Source organism: Vulpes lagopus, chromosome 3, assembly GCF_018345385.1.
Source record: "Vulpes lagopus strain Blue_001 chromosome 3, ASM1834538v1, whole genome shotgun sequence".
Classification (NCBI taxonomy): Eukaryota; Metazoa; Chordata; class Mammalia; order Carnivora; family Canidae; genus Vulpes; species Vulpes lagopus.
Window position 1 is genome coordinate 159,201,279 of NC_054826.1, and position 23,318 is coordinate 159,224,596.

Consider the following 23,318-nt stretch of genomic DNA (forward strand, 5'->3'; position numbering starts at 1 on the left):
TCATATCCTAAGGCCCAGGAGGACTTATTTCCCCAGGTAGACTGGTTCCAAGTCTTGATTTCTACAACTACCAGTAGTCGGAACAGCTTTCCTTTTAAAAATATGGTCACTGAATCTTAGCTGGGTTTCTCTTCTATTAATCCTCAACTAAGCTGTCCTGTCAAATGCATCATGGTCTTTAACCCGGTGGGTGTGCGTGCACACATGCGTATGTTTTTAAGCACGTGGCAGGTTGGTACTGATAGCTTGATAAATTATAGACATCCCTTCCCTTCTCCCATTATTAAAATAGATTCTTCCCTCTTTTTTATTGAGTTTTTAATTTCCAGCCCGTGTGTATTATAGAGGAAGGCCGAATGTAGGTCATTCGATGCCATCATGAATAATGGGAAAAAACTAAGTCCCTTGTTTCCCAGTGCTTGTTAGCATGAAAACCCAGCCCTAGATGCCTCAGTATGCTTTTTGACTCAGGAGTCCTATGGGTCTGCCCATGACGGCTGTGTGAACCTCTTGTTCCTGCCAAATATAAAAGCTGGGATGGGAACATTAATTCATTTTAACAGAGGTGTGTCAACGTTGCTCTTGAAAAAATGCTGAGATGCCATATTTGCAAAGACCATCTTCAAATAGGGGAAAAAAAAAAAAAAAGGAAAACACTGTTTTTAATACTGTGTCCTGCCTTTCAACCCAAGAATTTCTCCACTTTAACTATTTTCTGTTGTTCCAGGATTTCCTAGAGTTCGGCCTCTATTCTGAGTTCCAAAGAACTAAACATCTTTGTTAGCAGGGTCCAGATAGAATAATAGTCCTAGTTTGGGTAAGTTAGGCGCATTTCAAAATGTGCCTTGAGGCTGACTCTGGTGCAGAGTTTTGTTCTATTTTGGTTTGGTTTTTGCCCCTGTGCCTTGCTGCCCTCCTTTTGTTGAGGCAGCTTATCTGCCTTGTAACCCAACAGAGGGGCCTCTCAGAGAGTTCCCAAATTCTCGGGCCGAGGAGGCTTGAAACTTCTTCTAACTCTAGAAACCATAAAGGATTTGCAGACCTACGGGACGTGAGCCAACTTAATCCTTAAAGTCGATCACATGGCAGCATAAGAAACTTTCAAAATGGCCAAGCTGAAATAGCAAAACCCAGGCTGTACTTAAAAACATGCCAGATGACAAACCTGTCTCCAACAGAAGGCAGTGAGAAATGACGCTTCACTGATTTCTTTTTCCCTCCTTAGCATGGAGGGGGAATGGATGGAGCATGCTGGCAAATATTAAACATGCAGCCATCTTGATATTTATGAATCAGTTTGCCATGTTGACAGTGTCTTCTGAAAGTGACTTTTGTGCACCCAATTTCCTAAATGATCCTTAAAAGGAACTCCCTCCCTTCTCATCCTCTGTACCTGAAGCAGTAACATCTTGAAACATTGATCTATTTGCTGCGAGCTTTCATTAATTTCATCCATCCCTGAAGGCGGAGCCACATTGGTGCCAGCTAATTAAGACCTATTTAGGGCAGCTCAGGGCCCTTTATCAGCCTTAAATTAGCTTTGCGTTTTTAATGGGGTCTATAGCTTTCTCAATTATTACTTAATTAAATAATGTGCTTGCATTTGCCAATGTATTTCTAAAGTGGGAGGCAAGCTGCAACCGCCCACCTGCCTATAGGTAAGAAGAATATCTCACATTGGCTCTCTGTTGCTTCTCTAGGAGAGTTCACATTCATCTTGCTTCCGTACCTGGCCAGGCACCTAATTCATTCTTCAGATGTTGAGTGTGGTGCCATGTGCCACTGTCAGCCCTATATCACCTCCAGGGTATTTCAGTCCTAAGATGTATTAATGCAAATGTGTAAATGTCACTGGGCTAATATTATTTATGCATACCAATCATTCAAAGGGCGGGGGACGAAAGATCCATTTTGGTCCAGATTATTTTGAATATAAGACCTTTCATTCCAATGCTTTCTGGTTTGTTGAAGGTTATTTCCCAGAAAAATATCTGGTTAAGTGAAAATATAAAGGTGCTGCTGTCCAAAGACCTAAAATTCCAGAGAAAACTGGGCCCCAGAGGATGAAGGGAGAAAGGACAAACTGTCTTCTCTTCTTGTTCTCTCAGCCGTTCCCACAAGGTCACTCTTTCTAATTGGCAAGCCAAATAATTTTAGTCAGTAACTGATAAGAAAGCAAATTAAATTTCATTTGGTTTGAAAAAGTATTCCAATATGCTTATGAGTTGATCTAAGCTCATTCTAGGAAATTTAACACTACATACATTTCTTTTACTACTTCAGGTTTCCTCAATGAAGAATTCCTTAAGACAATGAAAAGCACTGGAAAAAATGAAAAGGTACTCGCCTTAAATGGGAGAGGGGTTTATACTTCTTAAAAGGATTTTGATAGTTTAAAGATGCAACCTAGGAGCTCATTTGAGAAAAGTTCATATAGTTATTTTCCTACCATGGTTCATTGAACTACTAGAGACACAATTTTTTTAATTCTATAAATAATACATCATAATGGTGACATAACTTCTTCATTAAAAACCTGATGATGAAAACGAACACTTGCTAAAAAGTTCTAGTAAGTTCAGGCAAATCAATCAAAGTAGCAAAAGTTAAATTAAAAGGATGTCCTTTTTTCCTTACTTACTCATGTCACCAATGGTATATCCACTGGAAATACTCCTATTCCCTTAGGAGAAAAAAAAAGTATGTATATATGTATGTGTGTGTGTGTGTAATTATTTATTAATTTCATGATTTATTAAAATATTTAAAATATTTACTTATTAAATATCTTATTAAAATATTTATCTGAGAGACAGAGAGAGTGCATGAGTAGGGAGGGGGCAGAGAGAATTAGGAGGAGGAGAAAAAGACGAATCCCAAGCAGACTCCTCCCTGAGCATGGAGCCCCACATGGAGCTTGATCTCACAACCTTGAGATCATGACCTGAGCTGAAATCAAGAGTTGGATGCTTAACCAACTGAGCCACCCAGGTGCCCCAGGAGAAAAATATTTAAAACTTCTGTTAGGATACAACCAACACACCCGTTGTGAGTGTGGACCCACATGAATCCTTGCCATTAAAATGTCTTCTTTGATGTAAAATAATCTTAAAATGCTGACAGTAATAATATTGCTGGTTGTGATGCCATTCTAAGATTGTTGTGTGTACGCTGTGGGATAAAACTCTAGACTTGTGATTGCCAATATGGCAAAAAGGAGAAAGACCTGTAACATACATGAGGTAAAATTAAAACTTGGTAGCCTTGAATCTGAACTGGAAGTTTCAGTTCAAACTCATAATGATTTTACCTTTAAACAAAATATAGACCATATATCATTTCTATACTAGCTGTGTCCAGTGAAAGGACCAGGAAACAAAGACAAACCTAGTAGAAATGAGCACCTGTAGCACCAAGATTATGCTGTCTTAAATACTAATAAGAGCGAAGATCTTTGGAGAAATGTCTGGATCCAGGTTTGCATCAGACTATGTACAAGAAGAGCCTAAGTCATCCTTTAACAACAGGAATCAAAGAAGCTATCCAAACTTACTAAAGGCAACATCAAAAGGACTCTAAAACTAATTTGAAGAGGGTCCAATAGGACAAATAGGACACTTTGAGCATAAAGGCATAATTCTAATAGGTTGAAATATTTCAAATATGGTTAAATATGTCAATATGTAAATATTAATGATAATAAACTTACTGGTCACTTTTGGAGGATGCTAGGAAACCAGTGCCTTAGACTTGATAAAGAAAAAAGGATTGGTACTATCTTTATCTCTGGTCAAAAAAAATAGTTAATGACGGTAAGTTTCTGCTTATAAAGTTTCAGCTGATATAAATGAAAAAATGATGAAATATCACCATTTTGCAATCTCTAATGAATTATTGGATCTAGACAATGATCATTAATGATTACTAACATAAAAAGAGAAAACTAGACAGTATTCCTGCTGATAGAAGTATCACCGAATGGTCTTGGTAAGAAGCAATATGACCTGAATCCAATAAAGCCTCAATAAGAAATATCAATGAACGAAAAACATCAGAGGGGTACAATTAGGACAATTAGATTATGGAATACTCTATTGGACAAATCACTAGTTTTCTTTTCAATAATATAGGGCAAGGAAAGATACAGGTTAAGAGAAATATAGAAGACATATCAATTAATTGTAATGTATACAGCTCACATTAATCCTGATTTGAGCAATGGATGGTTCTTAATGCTAATCCTAATTCGAATTAAAATTTTAAGATATTAAAAGGGTTATTGGAGAAATTTGAAAACAAAATGTTATTAAAGAAATATTGCTGAGTTTTATGTAGGACAATGACATTGTGTTTATTTTTAAGAATCTTTATCTTCTAGAGATACATGCTAAAATGTTAATGAATGAAATAATACGTTGTCTGGCATTTGCTTCAAAATAACTCTTGGGAAAAAAAATAACTCTTGGGGAGGGAGAAAATGTGTAGGGATATGGATGAAACAATATTGGCCATGAATTAATAATTATTCATCCCAAACAGTGAGTATACAGAGGTTCGTTACACCACTACTTTCTCTACTTTATAATTTTGACATTTTCCTTCATAAAAAGTTAAAAAATATTCTTCTTTGAAATTTGGCAATGAATGTTAGATCACTATGGGAAATCCTTTGACAATAAAATCCACACAGCTGAAGTTAGGATACAGATCTAAGTCACAGAGCAGATAACAAGTCATTTGAGGTCATTTGGACAACCTTTTGTCATCCAACCAGATTTTACCAAAACCATCCATTCTGTTCATTTCTAAAACACTAGCACAGTTGTCTTTTTCAGTTTGGTTGCAGCACTCCATGATGCAAGCAGACATGAATAGACTCGGTGAGAAAAACAGAAGGAAGCATCATAAAATCAATTTGGCTTTTTTCCCCTCTACTTTTATTTTGCTAACTTTACCAACTGAATGATACCTGCAAATTAATTTTATCAAGAAAGCTTTTCCTCACCATACAAACAGCTTTCCTCATCACAGCCAGTAGGAAAATGAATCCTCCAAAGCTATTCTCTCCTGATTCTTGCTATACAATCCATACATCTGTGACAGTGTGCTGTCTCATTGAAAGCTCACAGCAAAAGCCAACATGATATAAATACACAGGAGCATACGGCATGCTGAGCTCTTCTCTGATAGCCCCAAATGATTCTAGGGCATATAGGCTTGACTGGGGGATACCCTGAGGGCTGACTATGACTAATGAAATACCAAATATATCTAATTAATTGCATTGCTCTGGGCTAATGAGAGACCAGAAATTTTCAAACCCTTTGAGATGGTCATATTTATATAGAATTGTGCTACATGCCTACTCCTTTATTTCTCCTGCCTATCTCTTTGGACAGCTTATGACACACTGATCCAAATCTAACCATTGGGATTCTTCTTGTGAACTCTAACTGTAGAAAGGGCCAGCATTATGGTGATTCCTGTCTTGCATTTCCTTAGATGCTGTGCATTTTGAGTAATCAGAATTAGAAAATGGTACGCTTAGCCTACATTATCAATAGGAGAGTTAGTCCGGATAGGATTTTAAAATAATTATCAGCACACAAATTACACCCACGGATATCAGAAATGTTCCCCCCACAAGCACATATCCCAATGTAGTTAAAATTTTAGGTTTGATGATATTGAAGAGTGAAAGACTTACATTTTGAGGACATCTGATTGTTAATATTGGAATTACAGCCAATGCTCAATTTATCCATGGTATTACATGAGTTAGTACCATTCACACATTACTTAAAACTTTTGCAATTTGATTTCAATATTTTCCATCAGCAGTTCTTTATCAGAACTGGAAATATGAACTAATAATCTACTTCTCTTCCATATACTAGTTATCTTTCTAAAAAGAAAGAAAAAATGGTTGGTAGTAGGGTCATAGGGGAGAATGAAGAGGATAAGAGGGAGCAGAGAAAGGAAATAGGAGATGTAAGGAGCAGGAGAAAAATGAGGTGAGCAGGCCTCAAGAAAAGGAAGTGGGAAGGGTGGTTTATAGAAGGCTACTGAGCAAAAAAAAAAAAAAGAATGTAATGAAAAATGCAAATTGGTTTGTTGGATAATTGAGTGAATGGTATTTATACCTCATTTCTCTTCAAGAATCCACTGTTAATGATTTTCAGTAATGCATAATTTCAATATGGTATTCTGAACAGACCAACATATCTGTTAGATACAAAGTTATGGTGCTCACGATCTTAGGGCCTATTTGCATGCAAGAAGCTACACAGCCTTATTAGAGAATCAATAGCCTGTTGAGTTTTGTGGTCTCAGGTAAATTTTTACCATAACTTCCAAAGGAGTTGAGGTCCTCAAGTTCCTTAACATTTCTGTTTCAAAACAGAAATGTGTAGACTTCCTTTCGGCTAACATCCAATTTAACCAATAGCAAATTGAGCTAAATAAGAACAAATCTAAAGATATCTTGGGGAAGCATCCAGTATTTTTTGGATCCTCAAGCCAATCAAAAGGGAGAGAACAGAAGGTAGTGTAGGTGGAATAAATGGGGCCTAGTTGCTGGCTCGTCAAGTAATCATAATAGTCAAAAAACATAAAACAATCAATTTGAAAAATAACTCTGTTCATTTGATAGCTGGCAAAAGAACTCAGCAAAGAGCTAGCATAAAAGACAACGAGACTGCCTCTCAGCGGACTCACCTGTCTTTCCCAGTTTCCTTCTTAAAAATGCCATCACAGTAACTCATGCGCTTCTCTGTGGTCACGTAAATTTGGGCATTCGGGTAGATGTCAACAGTCTTTTTCAGCATGTTGTAAACGATGCCATTGCCATCTTTCCTCATATTGCGGAAAGGGCCCCAAATGACATAAATAGTAGCATTTGCTTCCTTGAAAAAATAGTCAGGGTTTTTTAGCAAAAGAGGAACGCTGGTATGGGACACAACTCGAATCATTGTCATGCGGCCAACATCTTCTTCATAGCCCTTGGTGGGGGCATTGTTCATTCTCCAAATGCAGGATGACTGATCTATCTCATTCCCCACCTTCTGGCCAACCATCTGACCTGAGTTTGACACTATGGCGCAAAGGTCACAGTCCAGTTGCAAAGGCTGAAAAACAGAGAAATAAGATGGGGGAGAGACATGTAAATTAGTGAATTCCAGCTATTTAAACAAGTTCCTCTGAGAAAATGAAATTCAGATATTACATATTGCATGTAGCAGCTGAATGTGGGATTTTTTGAAATATATGGACCAATCCTACAGTAGCTACCACAGGTTTTCAAGCTAGGGACATGCTTCCATTTAAAAAGTGAATATAGACTTTAAGAAATAATTGGGGATCCCTGGGTGGCTCAGTGGTTTAAGGCCTGCCAAGCCCAAGGCATGATCCCGGGGTACTGGGATCGAGTCCCACATCGGGCTCCCTGCACGGAGCCTGCTTCTCCCTCTGCCTGTGTCTCTGCCTCTCTCTCTCTCTCTCTCTCTCATGAATAAATAAATAAAATCTTTAAAAAAAAGAAATAATTTTAATTTCTATTCCCTTGTGTTCGTCTAAAATTAAATGGAAAAAATAGTCATTTGTTTTCCATTCTAAATAATGACTTTTCATTCAAAACCATAATTTCAAATGAAATAAGGCAACAGGGAAAGATTTGATATCTTTAATAAGGATCGTGGCTAAAAAAAGAAATGCAAAAGGAATATATCCAGGCATCAATTCCGTATTTTACTTATATGTATGAATAGATATGTAGCAGTTGATGAAACTAGGAAAAATTCAGCAAATCACAAGGTTCTGAAAATCTTTTTCAGACAAGAACTATTTAAGACAAGTCTCAGGCTGGCAAAAATTTTATAAAAATCCTTAAAAAATTCCCTGTGTCACCATGTTAACTGGCCTTTGTGTTTATGTCTATTTTAGATGGATATGGAAAGGCTTCTTTTAAGAACTCCGGGAAGGGATGTGCAGAGATAATCTCTAGTGCTGGTCTAACCACCTCCCTCTTGTCTTAAACCGATAAGGTAACAGACACTCACAGAGGGTAAGCACCAGCTCTCACAACTTGCAGATGATAGACTGAAATCTAGATCTGGTAACTCTAAACCCATTGCTCTTTCCATTATTCCCTGCATTCTTTCCTCCCAGGAGAACCAAATAAATTCCTTTTGCCACTTTCCTCCTACATGATAAAAGCCACTCTATCTTTTAAAACAGTGATAAAGGAGTGATGAACTCTGTTGATATATATCTTTCTCATCTTCCTTCTATGAGATTTCACATTTTGTATCTGACATTCAATCCTCTATTTTTATTGTGCCTATTGGTCATTGGTTCTTCTCACACTGGGTACTGCTCTCATTTTATTAGTTATGTTGTATTTTATTGTTTAATTGTGTCTTTCTACTATAGAGTAAACTCTGTAAGAATCAATGTCTGTCTTTTTCATTTTAATCTCATTTCCCAGAAGTCCTTGGATTACTATAGGAGCCCAGGATATAGTGGTTTAGTTAGGAGATGAGAGCAATCGAATTAAAATAATTGATTAAGAGCCTGAACACTGAACTTAGTATTAGGGAAGACATAGCCTTTCCCAAATTTGTTGAGAACTGTTGATTTAGATGAAAGAGAAACACAATCTGAAAGAAACCTATCAATATACAAACAGGTTCAATTTAGGTGGGTAAATGGAGAAGTAAAGTACCTCAGAAAAGTCACTTGTATAATTACCACCCAACTGTAGCAAGATGTCTTTCCTATCAATGGGAGGAATCCAAAGTAGTTATTGAGCAATAATAATGCGCCATGTTCTTGGGGTTGGGGATTATTCAGCTATGAAAGTTTTAAGCAAAAACCCCTGACCTCATAGATCTTACATTCCACTGAGGGGGGAAAAGGCAATTAATAAATCAGCATTGTATATAATAATGTTAGATGAAGATAGGTGTTAAATAGAGAAAATTAAAGCAAGGAAGGAGGTAAGGAAGCATCTGTGTGCATGTGTGTGTGTGTTGGTGGAGTGATCAGAGAAGGCCTGGGAGGAGTGGGGAATGGTATGTGAGGGAAGACTTGAAGAAAGTAAGAGGGCTGGCAATGGGGACTTGGGGCGGGGCAGAGGGTGGGGGGCGTGGGTGCATATTTCTGCAAAACAAAACCAAAAGCCACTGCAAACATCCCATGGTAGGAGAGGAACACAGGGAGCGCAGTGTGACCTGGGAGAGCATTGATTGAGGAGAGCCAGTGGGTACTGGAGTCAGAGAGATGACCAGAGAGACATCTCATAGGCTCCTTTACTCAGGGACCTTCGGAAGGCTCTGAATAGGGAAGTGGCTGATCTGTGTTATATTTTAACAGCATTGGCTGCTGTGGGGAAAACGACAAAAGGGAAATGGGTAGAAACCCAAACAGACTACTGCCACAATCATGACAAGAGATGATGGTTGGGTAGCAGAAGAGGTAGCAAGATGCTGCCCACGCGCTGAACAAATTCTGAAGGCAAAGCCTGTTGGGTTGACTAGTAAGATGGACTATGGGACCTGAGATACAGGGAGGAATTATGGAAAACTTCAAATTCTTAGTCTAAGCAACTGGAAGACTGGACCTGACTTTAAATGAGAAGGCAAAGGCTTTAGGAAGAGCAGGATCAGCAGAGGAAAACAAGCTCATTTCCAGATCTGTTAGATTAGAAATGCCTTGAACACAGACCTCCCACAGCTAATGTTATAACAAAACCACTCAAACTGCTTTAAACCACTCCCCCCCCAACCCCGATTATTGAAGTAATATGAGCTCATTGTGGAAAACTTGAAAAAAAATAGATTAAAAAATTAAAACTCTCCATATTTCCACCATTTGACAACAATATTTCATGGTATTTTCCTCCTTCTAGATATATTAGACAGGTTGAGAAATAACTATTTACAAAATTTAGCAACCTTGCTTTTCCAATTAATTTCACATCATTAAAATTTCCTATGCCATGCAAACAGTCCTTAGAGATGTATTTTTTAAAGTTTTATTTATCTGTTTTGTAGAGGAGGGACAGAATGAGAAGAAAATCTTTAAGCAGACTCCCCCTGAGTCCAGAGTACAAGGTGGGGCTCAATCCCAGGACCCAGGAGATCGTGACCTGAACCAAAACCAAAAGTCAGACACTTAACCAACTGAGCCACCCAGGCACCTCCCCTTAGAGATACTTTTAATGCTGATTCAATATTCCATTATGTGGACATACCATAATGTACCTACTTGCCTTCTGCTGGGCATTTGGCTATTATCTGATTTTTTTCTGTTATAAAAATTGCTTTAATCAACATCCTTGTCTTTCCAACTGCATTTTGGATGCTAGCAGTTACTAGGTTCATCTAGCTTTACTTCTTTTAGTTTTTATTGCGCACCTGTGAAATATGCTAGAGGGACAAACGTTCCCGTTCAATCTTAAAAAGAAGGATTTTGAAAAAACTTGACTTGTTAAGTAAACAAAAGTCCACTTAGGTGTCTTTTTTCCCCCCCTGTATAAAAAGAGAGTTATTGAGCTGTTAGAATCACGTAGGGTTTGAATAGGGCCAGACATTAAACAACATAGGCTCAGGTATGGACTGGACGTGCCGCTGAGGTGTCACCATTTATGCAGTGACTTAAAACTCCACTATCAAAAGGACTGTCCATCACCCCTGCTACAATAAGATTTCTGAACAGCAGGTCAGAATAGGTCTGCTCGAGGTGCGTGAGCATATTAGGGCACTTGGAAATGGGGTGATGCCATAGTGAAGACTTCCTTGGTGGTCAGATGGGGGTGTAAGAGGATGCCTCTTGGGACGGGATAGTGATCTAAGACCTTCACGCATCTAGGAGCCTACGGTTTTTCAGGGCAATAAGGAAGAACACGGTATTTTTCTTGCCGAACGATTTGCAGCAGGGCCAACATACATTACACTTAGCTAAGTCCTCCAAACCCACTTAGAGTCATGCAAATCAATGCCTGATTTAAACTGTGTGTGTCATATGGCACACTCCAACTTATCACCAAGTTGCATATGGTACAGGGAGGTTACATTCCATTTTCTGTTCCAAGAAGTTGCTTCACTGTATAATAAAAGCATTTTTGGGTATGGCCTCCACAAATTAAAAAAAAATAATAAAAAAAAAAGAGATAGAGCCTCGGATGTGCTCTAATCTACAAATCTGCATCAGATTTCCTAGTCGTTGAGTGAATTAGCTGGTTGTGCTGTAACAAGCCTTAATTTAATAAGAATCAGCAAACTGGTTTCACTTGACAATTGTAACCTCTGAAAGTGATCAATTAAGACATCACAATCTGTTTCATGACAACATATCAGAATGCCGCAGCTGTGCAGATTATGAGGTCAGCAGCTGACTAACAACTTGAAGGCAAACGTTGGCAACCACAGCCTCTCGTTTATGTAACAAATACGTAAAGGGGCACAGTGCTAGGAACCTAATGGTTTGGGGAATAGGTGGTGACCTTTAAATCGCCCCTTTCTTCTATATATTGTCACCATGGCCAGAGCTGGAAGAGCCTTCCACGTACCTCTCCTGCTTGGCCACCATCCTGCCTCGCTGCCTGATGTCGTCCTAAACGAGGTACCAGGAGACATGGTTGCACACGGTGACTGCTCCACCTGCCACCTGGTTGCAGGGACCATTTTCTAGCATGCTAGGAGAGCCGGGCTGGATGCATAGAACATTCCTAATCATAATCAGAAGCCTCAGGTAACACCAAGAGCTTGCTAAGGCCCAAGGGACTCATTTATATGTTTGAAGACACTTCAAACTACAGTAAGCCATGATAAAAAAGAAAGAAATACCTAGGCACGGATGGACGGTTTGACCCAAGAGTCACTCTTATCTGGTTATCTCAGTTCCTTTTATTAGCTTTATCGCTGCATCTTGTGATCTTAACTTCCTTTGTTAAAATGTATGCTGTTTCTTGGACTCGTTTATATTATTTGACTTGGGGCCCTTGCTCGAAAATGTATTCCATATGTCTCCACTCGCTCGGTTCTGCCTCGGTAAGCAGTTTCCTCCCAGAATGAGGCCCTGGATTTTCTGAGACCTTTGGAAAGATTTAGTCAGCTCCACTTTATCAAACTCTATCTTAATTTGGAATTCCCCTTTTTAGCTGACTTGTCCTTTACTTTTTGTTTCTTTTCATTAAAAACAAACTTGACCTCTTCATCTTTTTCTCATGTACACTCAAAGCATCATCAAACCAAATGTTTTGGTTGGGCTTGCGAGGTGTCTATCAACTGAGATCGCCACAAATATTCAACCAACTGTGTCTGGGCAACTGTGTCCCTGTTAAAAGAGAGCCCACAAATATAAAACAAGTCCTTTTTAAAAAAAATAATATTTTATTTATTGGGGCACCTGGGTGGCTCAGTGGATTAAACATCTGTCTTAGGCTCAGGTCATGATGCTGGGGTCTGGGATTGAGCCCTGTGTCGGGCTCCCTCCCTGTTGAGCAGAAAGCCTGCTTCTCCCTCTCCCTCTGCTGCTCCCCATGCTTGTGCTCTCTCTGTCAAATAAATAAAATCTTTAAAAAATAAAGATTTTATTTATTTTAGAGAGGGGGGGGAGAGAATACAAGTGGGGGAGGGGCAGAAGGAGAAGCAGACTCCCCACTGAGCAGGGAGCCTGATGTGGGACTCCATCCCAGGACCCCGGGATCATGACCTGAGATGAAGGCAGGCACTTAACCAGCTGAGCCACCTAGGTGCCCCCAAACACATCCTTTTATTTAAAGCCTAAAATGTTGATTTTTTAAAAAAGATTTTATTTATTTATTCATGAGAGCCACAGAGAGAGAGAGAGAGAGAGAGAGAGAGAGGCAGACACAGACAGAGGAAGAAGCAGGCTCCATGGAGGGAGCCCGATGTGGGACTCGATCCTGGGTCTCCAGGATCACGCCATGGGGTGAAGGCGGCGCTAAACCACTGAGCCACCCGGATTTCTTTTTTAATGGTAAGATCACTATATCTGATTTGGGTATTTCTCCCTTGCACAAGTATATAAGTTCTATATCTGCATATCTGGCTATGAACACTGGGCTTGGGGAAAGTTAAGAATTTGGCGGCATCTATTAAAGAACCAAGTAATTTTTACTTAGTACTTATTCTGTGAAAGGCACCATGAAGGATAAAATAATTTTAGAATTCTAATCAGTGTGAGCTTTTAATCTCAGTACACAGCTCTGAGGCATAGCAGAGTTTGATGATTAACTAGGGTCAATTCATACACTACTTTAAAGGCCTAAGGGATTGCCTTGAAAAACAAGCCCTTTCTCTGCTAAAATGAATCATGACATTTGCTTCCTTACAAGAAAAAAGGACTTGACTCCTGTCTGGGGCACAGGGAAAGGATGCGAGGGGGAGGAAGGGAAGAAACAGAGTGAGAAAGACATCTAAGCAAAGTGTATTATACTTATTGATAGAAACTTGATTGAACACCTATCATAGGCCATTCATCCTGCCAAGCAGTTTATTACATTATTCCATTCATCCTCATAATAAATTCTTCATAAGTTGGATTGTTTTTATTTCCTATTACAGAGTTGAGGAAATTGAGATGAATATTATACCCAGTGAGAACTAGACATCTTTCAGGTTAAAAGAAGCATATGTTATCTTTCATAAAAATACACTCTCAGCACTAAGAAGGGAGAGATATTAAAGAAATATTTATTTTTACTTTGCACTATTTCTAATATACATTTGGGAAAACATCTCAAAATCTCCTTCACTATTAAAATTATTTATATTAAATTGCAAATTAATGCTTTTAAGCATCTTGGTGGTCAAGAATTTCACCAAAAGAGGACAAGGTTTTTCAATTGATGAAAGGAATTCCTCAGGAATATTAGGGTTTGTACATGAGCAGAATTAACCTCTCTTCTCTGGCAATGGTATTAGCATGGCATAAGAAATTATGTAGAAAATTTATTCGTATTACTTTTGATTTGAAATCTGGCTGAAACATCAGTTGAATATAAACTAATCATGATCAATTTTATTAGCCTCGAATGGTCCTCCATATCTTTACTTAATTTGTTTTTCAAAACTTTTTCATAACAGCAGCGAATTGTATCTCTTTTGGAAGCATTAAGTGATTACAGTCCATGTCTGAAGGAAAAAAGGCCATGGCAGCTGATGTTTTCAGAAGCTGATCTCCGTGGCTAAAGGTAATATCTCCCCCTGCATGAAAACCTCCTTGAGGTAAATGATCTTTAAAAGCAAGTCCTTGGGGGCGCCTGGGTGGCTCAGTGGTTGAGTACCTGCCTTTGGCTCAGGGCGTGATCCCAAAGTCCTGGGATCGAGTTCTACATCATGCTTCCTTTGGGGAGCCTGCTTCTCCCTCTGCCTTTGTCTCTTCTTCTATCTGTCTCTCTCATGAATAAATAAATAAAATCTTAAAAAAAAAAAACAAAACCAAACAAGTCCTTGGGATTCAAAGTTAGCTCAAGATTGCCAAGCCATTCTCTAAGTCATGAGTCATTTTTCCTCTCTGTACTCATGAAGATTCCAGAACACTGGCTGATTGGGATACTATATCCCTAACTATAGGTCCTTTTACAGCCATGGCAAATTTTATTTGTATTCTATTACAAGCTTAAGTGCTTAGCATGAATATGAATCTTGTTTGCAAAAATGCTGAAGAATGAAAGCCCAGGAAACTCAAGAAGATCCTTTACTCCTGATCCTATGGGGAAGGGTGGGAGAAAGGTTGGCTATTCTTTACTGCTTTTGAAGAATCTGTGGCATCTTAATAATTAGCTTTATTTTCCTGTGTTTAAATATTATTTCTATGGGCCCTAGAAACCAATTTATCATGATATGCCCAATTGATCCTTTCCTGGCTTAAAAAAAAAAAAAAAAGAAAGAAAAAAACCGAATGAACAAATCACCCACTCTGATTGGCATGAGTTTATCAACAAGTTTATGTTTTGTTATTTTTCAGTCACTTTTCTCCTCAGATTAGTATACATACAAAGAACTCTTCTGTTTCTCTGCGCCAAGCTTACACACACATATACACACACACGTGCATGCACACACACGTGGTTACCCTCATCCAGCTCATGAGACTGCTCACTCTCCTAAGCCACTTTTTTCATCCTGCTCCTCACCAACTGCTCTGGAAAATTCCCCCTCTCTCTTCTTTGGGTAAGAACCTGACATATTGTCATGTCTTTTTTGAATGATATATTGGGACAACTGCCAAGCACTTTACATTTTAATCAGCAAGAAGAATGAAATATTTAACCTTTACTTTTTTCTCTCTGTGAATAAGCTTATAGACAAGATAATTAGAGCCTATAGAATAGATAATTAAAATCTGCGAATTAAAACTTGCAAAAACAGTGTGGCTTCCCCAGCAAAGAGAAATGGCCATGTATGAAAGGTCACCTGTCAACTAGTTCTAGTTATTAAATCTCTGCATTTATCACTAAGGTGGCTCTATGGAAAACGAAGGTCAAGACATTAAATTATGAAACAGTGTGGATTAGAAAAGGTCACCAAAAACTCAAGTAAAATTTAACCAAACCTGCTAATTCTGCCCCCGGAAGGAAGCAGACACAGCAAGGGATGACACCTAACACCTGGAAAGTGCTAATCTCTTTCCCGGAGCTTAGCCCCACACAGAATATGAATTTCTATTTGATGTCTTGAAGTCTAAAACAAAACTTGCTCATCTCAAATAAAAACAGGAGCTTCGATAAATATTTCAGAATGAAAATCATGTTGGAATCGAACTAGCTTAAATTATTAAGAACATTGTTTTACACTACTCTAATGGTTGCTTTCATTTCAACCGTAAGAATGCAATTTAAAATATTGGCCATGGGGCACTCCTGGCACCCTAAATGCTTTACAGGACAATTAGCAACTCACCACTCACTAATTTACTACTTTAATATTGAAACAAATGGGATCTTTGCTTTTCATCATCCAATTTGAATGAATCTGAACAAAGCAAGTTGAACAAAGCTCCAGAGATGCACTCTTCAGTTTGCTGTCATTTCCTCCTCTCCTCTTCATGAATGTCTTTAGAGTTTTAGTTTTAGAGGCTTCAACATGTATAATGATGCCATTGGGGAATAGATTTTGCCTTTATTCTCCTTGATGTTCTTTTGAGGTCTTTCAAGTGAAAGGTACAAAAGAGGCATTAACAATCTGGCATTGTTTTTATTGCTTGACAAAGAAAAAAATGTATTTTAATTTTTCCCGTGTTTCAGGAATGATTAAGCAAGCTGTTTTCATCTACACCGAGTCACTTTCAGCAGACCTCTAACTGTGAGCAAAGAATTGTGAAGACTGTTCTAGAGAGAAATCAGCACAGTGCAACCAAGCCAGCCTGTAAATGTACTTCCTTGCCCCTCTCTCTCTCTACAAACCAGCATCTCTGTTAATGCAGCTTTCAAAAGCAGTGTATATAAATCACACACTACGAGTACCAGCACATAAAAAGACAGATTTGATAACCCACAGTTTGGCTCTGATTCTCTGTGGATTTGGGATATGGCATTTACCTTGATTCCTACCTGGTGGCATTACATCTAAGCATAAAACTTAATATGGGGGTACATAAAAATGTTAATGTCAAGAAATAATTCTAAAACAGGCAACATAAAGCTATGTTTCTCAGTTGCCGTATATGATGTGTTCTTTTTATTTGGAAGTTCCTTGAGGGGAATGGATCTGTATAATCATGTAGGCATGCCAAAGGAAAACAGCTTGCATTCTCTGGACTGGAAGGCGAAAATTGAGTCTTCTCAAACCAAGAGTTTTCTCCTATGGACTGGAATAATTGAAATAATTTATACTTCACTATCACTAGAAGGTCATAAAATTTGACTAATTTTGCAATCAATTTCCCTCTAGATTATTTTCCTCTCAGGAAGACGAGCTTGGGATGTAGTGCTAACATTCTACCCACCATGTCATGTAAAAAATTAAGAAAGAACATTGGTTCATGCTATAGTACTGGTATCTTAATATGTCACTCAATTAGGGACATAGTTCTCAACTAAATTCAACAATGACTAGGAGAGCTTTTAAAAAATTATAAGGCCTATATTCCACCCCTGACCAATAAAATTGGAAAACTAAGGACGGTGCCTATACTTGTTTTTTTTTTTTTTCCAAGTTCTGCAGATGATTCCAATGAATACCTAGCTTTGAGAAATATTGTCCTAGAGGAATTAGCAACGATAAATGAGGAGACCATAATGCCTGATTAAAGAGATGAAAAACAAAATGGTAAAGGTGGATCCCAGGGGTACTTCATGGAGAAGATCCTGGGGTAGTAAATCTTGGCAATGACAGCCTTGAATACTACTAGATTGGTGAGCAGTGCTTACAACTGAAATCAACCCAAGAAGTCAGAGGTTATGAAGAGCAAATGGAGACGATATTGGAAGTGTGCTTGCAGTACCAAGCACGAGAGCTTTTATTTCCCACAAAGTCATGTTAATTATATAGCAATAGAGGTTTTCTGTATGTTCTGGCTAAAACTTGCTTTGGATGTAAGGAAGAAAATCATGTTACCTTATAAATTTTCTTAATTGTCACGTAGAATTTCTGCCAGCATTGAAAGCTAGTGACAAATTGAACATTCATTCAATACAATTTTTTTCACATCTAGTTTCTTTTTCTAAGCTGAAGGATGCTTTGAGAGGAAGGGGTTGGTGAAGATGGAGTGACTGCAAACACAAGAGAAGGGCCCATGAATGGAGTGAAAACCTTGGGAAGATAGAAGTCAGTAATGTAGGAGTACGGTTGACTGGTTATCCTTTGAAAAGACAGAGACAGGAAAAAAAGAATTAAGCACGAGAGGAGAAACCTCACAAGAGAAGACAGCAAGTAAAGTTCATTCAGGATTCCCTTGCATTTCTAAAAAGTAAGTAAGGGTCAATTATTGAGAGATGGAATACTTAGAGGTAAGATTAACAGACTTCAGGAGAGGTATGGACTTTTGAGGAAGAGAATATTTTGAGCAAGAATCAAAAGGATTGCCAGTAGTGCGACAGCCAGAATTTAGAAATAATAGATTTTTGATGAGTGTGCTGCAAGATTAAACATTCTTTCTAGTGCTGTTCAGGAGCACAGAGGCAGGAATGAAGAAGCTAGCCAGCTTGATCCAGGGTTGGAGATGGTGATAAGCAACGTACTGAAAGTTCGTAGTTGAGAAATAATTATGAACACTAGTAACACGGATTCCAGGCTAACAGTGGAAGGAAGGAAATGATGGCAAAAATGAGCAAATGGAAGAGACAAGGCAACATGACTGTCTTAGTGGGGTTAGGTTTATTCACTGGAGACAGGGAGAGAGATGCTTATACTGCAAATCCTAAAATTATGCTTATTTTAGGAATAAGGAGAAAAATGTGGCTTATGTAGGCTTTCAACTGGCTCAGGCTTCAGGAAATAAACTATAGTATAAGTCATTCCTTCTAGCTTGGAAATGCAAAATCAAAGTATGAAGGATATTCAAATTCGTAATTGTTAAAAAGTACTAGCATGAGAATATCTGCTTCAATAAATTAACTTACAAAATTCAGACCAACTTGCCATGGCAGAAAACTAAAAAGAGCTGGAAAAAAAAAGATAAGAGCAATCTGTTTGAGATCATCCAAGACTTAATAAGATAGTGAGGAATTGCCAACCTGGAGAAGGCTAGAACTTGGGGAGGTAGACCAACACTAAAGCTGCTTTTTCCCTGGAGGCCTTTGTGGCTCCGGAATAAATAGCTGAGTTCTGCTTCTGGCAGAAATTGGAATCCACAGCCCAAAAAGGGTAAATCAACATTTACTTTGGACTCAGACTCCTGAGATGTATGCTAAAAGTAAGTTTGAAATAAACCAGTCTAGCAAAACCTGTTATCTTCTTTCATGCTGATTGGTTGGCTCTGAAAACTTCAATTTCAGAAAATTACATTATGTAGTCCTGAACTTCTAATAACCTTAGATACCTGGAAAAAGCAAAGAAAAATTTTCTCTGGAGGAAGATAATAGCATACCAGGCCTCAAATTATTGCTACAAATAAAATTTCAAATACAATGTCCAACACACAATCTAAAAACCCAGACATATGAAAAGACAAAGCATCAATAGAGAAAACAAAAAGAGTCCCATAGGAGTTCCACATATGGAATTACAGGGTACAGCCTAAAACAATCTATGTTTACTACATTCAAAGAGATAAAGCCAAATGAAATGTTGACAGGGAAATGAAAACTCTACGAAGTGAATAGAGTATATGTAAAAAAAGAACCACTTAGAAGTTCTAGAACTGGTAAATATAATACATGAAATGAACTCAATGAATGTATTTAATACCGAATTAGACAAAGCTAAAGAGAATTAGTGAGTTAGAAGATAAAAGCAAGGGGCACCGGGGTGGATCAGTCTTTTAAGCATCTGCCTTGGGTTCAGGTCATGATCTTGGTCCTGGGATTGAGCCCTGAGTAGGGCTCGCTGCTCAGCGGGGAGTCTACTTCTCCCTCTCCCTTTGGCCCCTTTCCCTTGCTCATGTTCTCTTTCTCTCTCTCAAATAAATAGAATCTTTTTAAAAGAATTTTAAAAAGAAGATAAAAGCAAATGTTCAGAATAAAACATGAGATTAAAAAAAACTGGATAATAGACCCAGAGAGCACACTGATAAGGCCTAACATATATTTATTTGAAATACCAGAGAAGAGGAAAGAGAGAACAGAAGACAATGGCTGACAATGTTCCACAATTTATAAGAATCCACACATTCTAAAGGCTAAGCTGATGACTCAGGGAAAAAAAATAAAAATAAATCTACAGCTAAACATTGCAGAGTGAAACTTCTTAAACACAAAAACAATGAAAAAAATTCTAGAATTAAAATGACCATAAGATAACCCCTCCCATATAATTTGGGAGGGGGTAAATGGCCGTAAGATATTTTCAGGTTCTTCCATTGTCATGGGAAGAGGGTAAATGTGCCAAATAACATTATACTTTCATAAGCTTAGGGTGTCTGGTACTGTTCCTAGGGCAGTAGTTCTCAAATGTTTTGGTCTCAGGTGTCATTTATACTCTTAAAATCATTGAGAATTCCAAGGATAGTTTGTTTAGATTAACTGAATATATATCAATATTTACCATATTCAAAACTGAAAATGAGAATACCTAAAAATATCAATTCACTTAAAAATAACAATAATATGCCCATTTCATGTTAACATAACACGTTTTTTTCCTGAAAAGTACTATTTTTCACAAAAATAGTGAAAAGAGTAGGATTATTTATATCACATTTTTTGCAAATTTTTTTAGTATCTAGCTTAATTGAAGATAGCTGGATTCTCTCTTTTTTTGTTTAATTTTTTTTTATTGGAGTTCGATTTGTCAACATATAGTATAACACCCAGTGTTCATCCTGTCAAGTGCCCCTCTCAGTGCCCGTCACCCAGGCATTCCCTCCCCCCCGCTTGCCTCCCCTTCCACTACCCTTTGTTCATTTCCCAGAGTTAGGAGTCTCTCATGGTTTATCTCCCTCTCTAATTTTTCCCAACCAGTTCCTCTCCTTTCCCCTATAATCCCTTTCACTATTTTTTATATTCCACATATAAGTGAAACCATATGATGATTGTCTTTCTCCTATTGACTTACTTCACTCAGCATCATACCCTCCAGTTCCATTCACGTCAAAGCAAATGGTGGGTATTTGTCCTTTCTGATGGCTGGGTAATATTTCCTTGTATGTATGTATGTGTGTGTGTATGTATGTATGTATATATCATATATACATGTGTGTGTGTGTGTATATATATATGTGTGTATACATATATATATATGATAGCTGGATTCTCATATCTGTTTCGGCTTTCAATCTATTGCAATGTATATTTTTGGTTGAAGCAGAAGAAAATAATCAAGCTTCACAAAGGTACGTAGTAGGGAAAAGGAGATGACTACAGGTATTTTTCTTTCAATCTATACCAGAATTTGACAAGGAGCAATTTCTTAATTTTTTTTGCAATATGGAACCTGAAACCATATCAATAAAATTTTCTAGTATTGCATTAGAATCCATTGTTCTATCTTAAACACTGTGCATGAATAATTTTGTAACATCGCATACTGGTCTTTGAAAAATATTAGCACAGTAAGTTATGTAGATATTTGAAATGTTCAAATTTTCCAATATATATTTCAAATACATTCATTGATATCACTGACCTCATCAGAAAAGCCTTTAAGTTTTAAGAAACCATAAAGCTGATGGTGACAAATACAAGATTTCCAAAATGCCAATTTTGACTTGAAAGCTCAATTTTTGTCATTAGTAAAATATGCTGCCTGTTATTTTCTTGAAGTGACAGGCTCATTGCCTTCATTTTTAAAGAAATGTCTGCCAAATACCTAAATCTAAATATTCACAATTTGTCTGTGGGCTGTTATTTCAAGTAAAAATGGTATTCAATGAAACTTACAACTCATACAAAATTTTTCAGAATAAAAAAGTTGGGGAGAAAAATATTTCAATATAATTTACAACATTCACAAATGAAAACAAAACAAAAATTCTACAGTAAACATTGGAATCCACATTTACTTGTAAATAAATTGGGAATAAAGAAATGATTTCCACTATCACCATTGTTATGCAATATGATACTGAGGTCCTAACCAGTGCAGCAAGGCAGGAAAAAAAAAAAAAGAAAGGAAAAGAAAGGATAAGGATTGGAAAAGAAGAAACAAAAATTACTCAAAGATGACATGACAAGATAAAAGAATGCACATATACCTTGTTACAATTTTTATTCAGTTAGTATTTTGCTAGATACAAACTAATTGTATTTCAAGTGTATTGGCAACAGTGAAAATTGACAAAAGTATATCATTTATAACTGCATCAGCAATAAAAGAAAGCAATAAAAATATCTAGGAATAAATCTGGTAAAAGATGTGAAAGACCTCTGTAGAGAAAATGACACCTTTAATGATAAGCATTAAAAAAAAAACCCTCTATAAATGAAGAGCTATAACATGTACATAGAATAGAAAACTTAATGATGTAAAGATGTAAACTGTCCTCAAATTGATCTATAGATTCAAAGTAATCCCAACCAAAATTCCAAAATATCACAGGATTTACTTTGTCAAATTTTATAAGCTGATTGCAACATGCATATGAAATGCAGAGGGCCAGAAAAGCTAGAAAGCCCTTGATGAAGAAAAAGATGGCACTGGCACAAGGATGGACAAATGCAAAACAATAAAGACCCCAAATAATAGGATCAAAGTGCCAAGCAGAGTCATGGAGAAAAAAAGAATCAGGCCTTTAAAAAAGGGGAGTTAGAAGAATTGAATTTTTAAAAAAGTAAATCTAGACTCTTAATTATATGCAAGTGAATTGGAAACTTGTAACTGAAAGATAGCAAAGCTCTATTAGAAAAAATGTAGGAGAAAAGTTTTATAATATCATAGTAGGAAAAATTGTTCTTAAGATACAAAAGCACTAACAATAAAGGAAAAGATGGACGAAATAAACTATATTAAATTTAAGAATGGCTATCTTTCGAAAGACAACATTAAGAGAGTAAACAGGCAGGCTACACGTGTGTGTGTGTGTGTGTGTGTGTGTGTGTGTCTATCTCTCTTTCTCTTCCCTCCACCCCGTGAGGTGTGTGTGTATGTGTATATATGTGCATATATATATATATATCCTAAAAAGAGTCAATATACGAATATATAACAAAAAGCAACAATAAAAGATAGCAGAGAGCCAAAGCAACACAAAGATGGGCAAAAGATTCAGCCATGACATAATAGGGAAATTCAAATGGCAAATAAGCATCAGAAAAGGTGCTTATCATTAGTAATCAGAAAAATGCAAATTAAAACAATGAGATGTTATTGCATCTCTCCCAGGTTGCCTGAAAATTAAAATGTCTGATAAAACCAAGTATTAAAAAGAATGTATAGTGACTGGAAGTCTCAAACAATAACTGGTAGGAGTGTCAGTCTTACATAAACACTTTGGAAAACTATAGCATTCTCCTGCATACTTGAATACACACATACACACATGCACACGCACACACGCACACACACACACACACACACACACTAAACCCCAAGAATTCTACTCCCTGCTATACAGCTTTATAAAAATGCACTCCTACCAGGATTCGTGTACAAGAATACTCAGAGCAGCATTGTTTATAACACTCTCAAATTGCAAATAACACAAATATTCATCAACACTCTTGTGCAAAATACTCTCCAGCATTGAAAACAAAC

At 37.4% G+C, this 23,318-nt stretch overlaps 1 protein-coding gene across 5 annotated transcripts in view; it reads right to left on the reverse strand.

Annotated features, from left to right (window-relative positions):
* The window catches only part of ST6GALNAC3 (ST6 N-acetylgalactosaminide alpha-2,6-sialyltransferase 3), a 507,075-nt gene that overhangs the window by 185,963 nt on the left and 297,794 nt on the right, over positions 1 to 23,318 (reverse strand). For all 5 annotated transcript variants that reach the window (XM_041747350.1, XM_041747351.1, XM_041747352.1 and 2 more), the window contains one exon: positions 6,718 to 7,127. In XM_041747350.1, the coding sequence (XP_041603284.1) occupies positions 6,718 to 7,127 (410 nt within the window). The remainder of the gene's footprint in view (positions 1 to 6,717; positions 7,128 to 23,318) is intronic.